The sequence below is a fragment of the Nannochloropsis gaditana genome, assembly GCF_000240725.1.
Source record: "Nannochloropsis gaditana CCMP526 unplaced genomic scaffold scaffold972, whole genome shotgun sequence".
NCBI lineage: Eukaryota > Eustigmatophyceae > Eustigmatales > Monodopsidaceae > Microchloropsis > Microchloropsis gaditana.
This window is the reverse complement of record NW_005802981.1, coordinates 3,250-9,330: the sequence shown is the minus strand read 5'-3', so window position 1 is coordinate 9,330 and position 6,081 is coordinate 3,250. Positions and strand designations below refer to the sequence as shown.

At 53.5% G+C, this 6,081-nt stretch overlaps 2 protein-coding genes across 2 annotated transcripts; both read left to right on the top strand.

Annotated features, from left to right (window-relative positions):
* Positions 1–301: 301 nt before the first annotated feature.
* On the top strand, positions 302–1,146 carry NGA_2019320 (gtp-binding protein 1; the record flags this gene model as incomplete). The annotated part of the gene is made up of 1 exon (XM_005853290.1): positions 302–1,146. A coding segment is annotated over one exon (676 nt), but the record flags the coding sequence as incomplete, so codon positions are not given.
* Positions 1,147–1,409: 263 nt separating this feature from the next.
* Positions 1,410–2,424, top strand: NGA_2012120 (oxidoreductase; the record flags this gene model as incomplete). Its single annotated transcript, XM_005853289.1, has 1 exon — positions 1,410–2,424. A coding segment is annotated over one exon (1,015 nt), but the record flags the coding sequence as incomplete, so codon positions are not given.
* Positions 2,425–6,081: the final 3,657 nt, after the last annotated feature.

Genomic DNA, 6,081 nt, shown 5'->3' with positions numbered 1-6,081 from the left:
ATTCGGGGGCCCGGGCAACCGAGCCAGAGCCCGGGGAGGCAGAAGGTGTTAAAAAGGACAGTGACCATACAGGAGCGCGGAGAGCGGGGGAGGGAGGCCGGGCCAGGCTCGCGCCCTGTCTCCCCGTCTTCCTTGTCTCGAGCGTCACGGGTCAGGGGCTCGACCTCCTCCGCCGCTTCCTCCGCGCGCTGCCCCGGTCCCCCACCTGGGCGGAGGCGCGACAGGATCGGATCGCGGAGGTGCACATTGACGCCTCCCTGGATGTGGAGGGCGTGGGCTGCGTGCTAGCGGGGGCCATCGACCGAGGAAGGGTCTCAGTGGGAGACCGCATGCTCCTGGGCCCTCTCCGGGAATCCGGTGCCTTCGAGATGGTGGTCGTCAGGAGTCTGCATCTCCATAAGGTGCCAGTGCGGTCGGTGGGGGCGGGTCAATGCGTCACTTTGACGTTCGCGCCTGAGGCGGAGGAAGCGATCTGCCTCGAGGGGCTACTGTGCCCAGAGAGCCCAAATGAAGGCCCCCCTTGCTCTCCCTTGCAAGGTGGTCAAGGAGTGCAAATTTGCGAGAATGCGAAGATTAATCATGGAAGAGATGTGGCAGAGGGGAGCGTCGACGAGAGGCTGTTTACGTCAGGTGTACCGCGGGCGCTTACTACCAAAACCTACAAAGGCATCGTGCTTGTCTCCCCTGCCGCCTGCCCCGTAGCCGCCTTAGAGTTCGAGGCAGAGATTGTAGTGCTAAGCGACACCCATGGGCCGCTATCCTGTAATCTTGAACCCTCCCTTCACATCCATAAGACACGCCAAACAGCCAAGCTTCTGAGCATTGACCAAGGGCGACGTTCATCGGCGGGTAAAGGAGAGACAGTGCACTGTCGTTTTCGGTTCTTGTTCCATGCTGAGTATGTTCGTGTGGGGATGATGATAGTGGTGAGGATTGGACGTACAGTAGCGGTAGGCTGGGTGGTGCAGCGTTGCTAATGTGGACAAGCAGACTTTTGCTCGAAAAAGGGGGCAGGAGGTTAAACTTCTGGGTATGTACAGCTTTGGCGATGTGAACTAAAGAGTCGAGAAATGAAGACTTTTAACTTTATCATGACGAGGACCTAGAAAAAGAAAAGTGTAGAAAGCAAGTATAAAAAGTGGAAGGGATATGGTGCCAAAACCATTTATGCGAACATGGCACTCTTCAGGGACCATGGTGTACGTTCCTTTATAGCGTTTCCTCGTGACCAAGGATGTTCTTGTTCTTTGCGGGCTGCTTCACCTGCCATTCCTCCACGATTTCGTAATTAGTATATCAGATCATATAGGCTATACACCTTGTAGGTGTAGAGGGCTTATAAAATGTTCGAATCTGACCATAAGTGCCGTCAGATTTCGTCTTTCCTCAAGTATTGTTCCTCCTCCCTTAGCTCTTGTCGCGCCTAGTGAGCATGACAGGTCATGCCCAGGACCATCACCACCAGGATGGGCATCGTGACCCCCCAAACTTCCCAATACAAGAAGGCAGGGCCATCTGGGGGTTCTTACTAGCTTTTTTGGCTTATTGGCTCTCTCATAGATTCGTGTACGTGGAGAACGATCCTGGAGCTTTAGCACGAGCAAGTGCCCGGGGAGAGCGTGTGGAATGGTCCTCTTTCGACAAGTTTTACAAGCAAGCTCCTACTCTCTTTTTGCAACCGTCAAATCACGAGGAACTCATTGGTATACTCCGAGAAGCCGCTGCCAGCAACCAGACAGTCAAAGTGGTTGGGTCCGGACACTCCTGGACTCCTATCGGCCTCACGGACGGGGTCATGCTTAATCTTGATAAATTCAATAAAGTCCTTTCAATCGACGCCTCTGCCAAAACAGTGACTGTGCAAGCCGGGATTCGCATTCGAGACTTGAGCGCGGCCCTTGCTGCACACGATCCCCCACTAGCGCTCCGAAACACGGGTGTCCTCGACCGTCAGTCATTAGCAGGAGCTTTGGCCACAGGAACGCATGGCACCGGGATCAGATATAAGATTATGTCCGCAGATGTAGTGGCTCTAGAGCTCGTCACGGCCGGGGGAAACGTGCTGCGGGGGAGCCGGAGGGATCCGGACCCGGCAATGCGCGATATGTTTGAGGCAGCGGTACTGCATTTGGGCGCCTTAGGCGTGCTCACAGAAGTGAGCATGGAAGTGGTTGAGGCATTTTCCGTCATCAAACGCAATCGCTTGTTGCCTCTCAACACGGTGCTTAGCACACTACCAGCATTGGCTGCGGGTGTGGATCACTTGTTGGTGTGGTTCATTCCCTACACGGGGAGGGCGCAGCTCATGGAGAGCCTTCGGATTCCGCCCACCAAGGTGCCTCCCACGCACGACTGGGGCGATAGCCGCAAGCACTGCCAGAATTTCGGCTCCACGAGCGGTGATGAGGCCAGCGCCGCGCAGAGTGGATCTTTAATGCTGTCTCTTACTTATAACAAAGTCGTCGCCAGCCTCAGGTCCTTCTCAGCATCCCTCCTCCTGGCCTCTCGGCCCTGGCTAGGTGTTCTTCAGCTGCGCCTTCTGAGTGCGGCAGGCTCTTTCTCTAGCCTCTTTCCTGTTACGTACGTCCCCTTCTGGAACCGGCAGGTCGTCGCCCCCGCCCTCCATCTCTTCGCGTGGGGGGAGTCGTTCTATCCCCACGGCCACCGCGGCATCGTCCTAGACGACCACCCGGACTGCTACAGGGAGGCCGAGTGGTTCCTGCCCTTGGAGAGCTTCAACGCAGCCATGACAGCATTCCTTACTTTCTTGGACTCGCGCCGAGGGAAAATTGGCGCGAATTTCGTCGTGCAAATCCGCGTGACCCATGCCGACGATCTCTGGTTGAGTCCATTTCGTAGGGAACAGGGGCCGCAAAACAACAGCCACGACAATACTGGGCAAGACAAGACGATGTCGGATAGCATCTCGTGGTTTGTCTCCGTTGCCACGCTCGTGAAAGGCTTCGACAGTGATCCTTATCTCAGGGCGGCAGAGAGGGAAGTGTGGATCCCCAACGGGGGGAGGCCGCATTGGGGTAAACTGCACTACTTGGCTTACCATGAACTGAGTGCCCTGTACGGCGAACCTTTCGAGAAATATCTGAGGGTACGACGCCGACTGGACCCTCAAGACATGTTCATGAATTCACACCTGCGCGAGCTCTTTTTTGAACGCGCGGTTCGATGATGCCCGAATCATAAAAGGGAAGGGCAGGCTTTGTCAAGGCAAAACAAAACTGGAATAAGTATCTTTAAGAAATTTACGACGAACTCTTTCTTCCGTTTCTTTCGCACCGTAAAATTATCTGTCTGAACATACACGAATTCTGAGAGGTCCGCGAGTAGAAACAACGGCCGAGCCCTGTTTTCCAGTTTGGGCTATACCCAAAGCAAAGGCACACGTTTCGCCGTTGCACGCGTTGAGGCTCGAGCCAACACCTCACTAGTCTCACAATCGCATTCATTCATCGAATAACTTGTTTCAACGCTGCCTACATCCACCTTTCCCAGGAAAAAAATCTCCCGCCTCCCTCTCTCCCCGCGGCTTTCCGTTTTGTTGTCCCATCTACCCATAGCATCGGATAGGATCAGTGCACCCTTTTGCCGCCGACTGCCCTGCTGAAAATCGCCCACCTTTCTCCAAGTACTTCTGATGGTATTCCTCTGCAGGCCAATACACAGTGGCGGGGAGGCACTCTGTAACGATCGGCTTGCTAAATTGCGCCTGGGCTTCTTCGAGAACTTTCTTTGCCACCTTCTCCTGCCCTTCGTTGTGGTAATAGATGCCGTGTCGGTATTGTGTCCCTGTAAAAGTACAGATAAAAAATTGAATGATTTGGGTGAAATTTTTGTGAGAATTACGAAACATGGGGTACGCCGGTTGGAAGGAAGACATCGCTCAGCTGCATTAGTCGATCTTATGGAAAACGCACCACGATCGTTCCCTACTTGATTTTTTAAAGTAGGATTGATGCGAGTCAAGAGTAACTTGCACAAATACTCGTATGACACCTCCTTTGGGTCGAAGAAAACTTGCACCGCTTCCGTATGCCCGCTCATGCCAGAGCAGACGTAGTCATACGTTGGCTTTTCATCTTTCCCCTGGGTATAGCCTACTGAGGTGTCTATCACACCCACGACCCGCTGATAAGCTAGCTCGAGACCCCAAAAGCATCCTCCTGCGAAGGTGGCAATCTCGTATCCATCTTTGCTCTTATCCTGGACGACGCCCTTGAGGGCAAGCTCGGCAGCTTCCTTAGCCTCCATTCCAGTCAGGGTGGAATAATCAATGCCGTCGCCCTTCCCAGCAGCATTAAAGATGCTATTCCACAGATAACGCCTCACTCCATCTCGTTTAAGATGGATCGGGCCCGAATTTTTGTTTAAAGTAGGTACCGCGGACGCATAGCTTCCTGCTCCGACAAGCTGGGTCAGAGAGCGCGATACCGGATATTGGAACGCGCGTACACCTTTGGACGCGACGCCTATAACAGTAGCAGAGGCCAGAAGAGAAGTTGCCCTCATTCCTGTGATTTGATCAGGGTGAATTCGAGCTACGTGAGTCAGACCGCACGGGCGGTCAAGGACATTCTGGAGCGGGTTGGAATTTGTCCGATGCGAAAGCGAGGACCAGGAGGTTGATATTTTATCAGAGAGCAGGTGGGAATGCCTACGCGCTGGGCCCTGATTATCGATGCAAAGCAAGAGTCAACAGGTATCTTCATGCAGAACATGCAACATATTTGTTGAGGTAGCTGGAAGCAAATGTTTCAATCCTTCTGCGCGATCGTTGCTGGTTGGGTCAACATGAGAGGGACGCCCCCCGAGTTGATTTATCCAACTTCTAGTCTCGTGTTGTCCGAACAGCCTTCACAGGACTTTATAAAGCGACTTGCCTCATAGTCATTTCTGGTGTGAGCTTTGCACCAGCGATTGATCTATAGTCATTCTCGCAGCAGTTTTTATATACGCTGCTGGTGCTTTTCCATCTCACAGCTCTGCCTGCTCCTTTTACTTAAAACAGTTGAGACGTTGGCCTCCGTGATTTCGCCTCTGAGTACCATGAGACTTGTGCAGCCTTCTTTCTTATCCACGCTGGCATGCAGCGTTGTCCGGCAACTAAAGTCTCGTAATACTTTCGCCACCAGACGCCACTCCAGCAGTAGTTACAGCGGATACAACCCTCTTTTTGATGACGCCCCAGACCGAAGGTAAATCGTCGCCAGCCTGCAGTTCTGTCTCTTTATGTCTTCAAGTATCTGGGCATACTTATATTGCGCATGTAGCTACTCGAGCAGTGCTTTAACGACTGTATCCATCTTGAATTGTCTTTCTTCTTAGGGCGACTTCGAGCCTGAAATGGACCAAATACGGTCCCGACATCCTTCCTTTGTGGGTGGCGGACATGGACTTTCGGGCGCCTCAATGTGTGATCGACGCCATGCATGCCCGGGCTGAGCATGGGGTCTATGGCTATTCGGTGCCCAGAGAGGAGGTGACGCAGGCAGTGATCAAGTACTTGGAAAGAACCGCCCACTACAAGGTTTGTGGACAACGACCTTACTTAGGGCGAAATCATGGGGATGGTTCTTATATGACTTACAGGGACCGAACATTGCCTTTTCCTCCACCCTTCAATCATGTGTTGAAGCACTTTGGGCCCTCTCAAACCCCTCTTCCTCCGTCGGTGGCATCCTAACACAGGTCGAGCCGGAATGGATTGTCTGGAGTCATGGCCTAGTCCCTGCCCTGACAGTGGCTGCGCGGATGGCTGGAGGCGCGGGCGATTCAGTCATGACCAACACCCCCATCTACCCGCCCTTCCTCTGGACGCCGAAAACTGCCGACATGCAAACCCTGCAAGTGCCCTTGAGGTTCGATGAGGACCTCGGGCAGTGGAGAATGGACCTAGCCAAAATGGAGAGTCTGGTCACACCACGGACCAAGATGTTCACGCTGTGCAATCCGCACAACCCAGTGGGGAAGGTTTTCACTGCACAGGTACGAGGCTAGGGGGGATGCCTGTTTTCGCCTTCGTATTCGGCGAAGATATCGACGAAAGGAGGAGGAGCATGCTGTGAA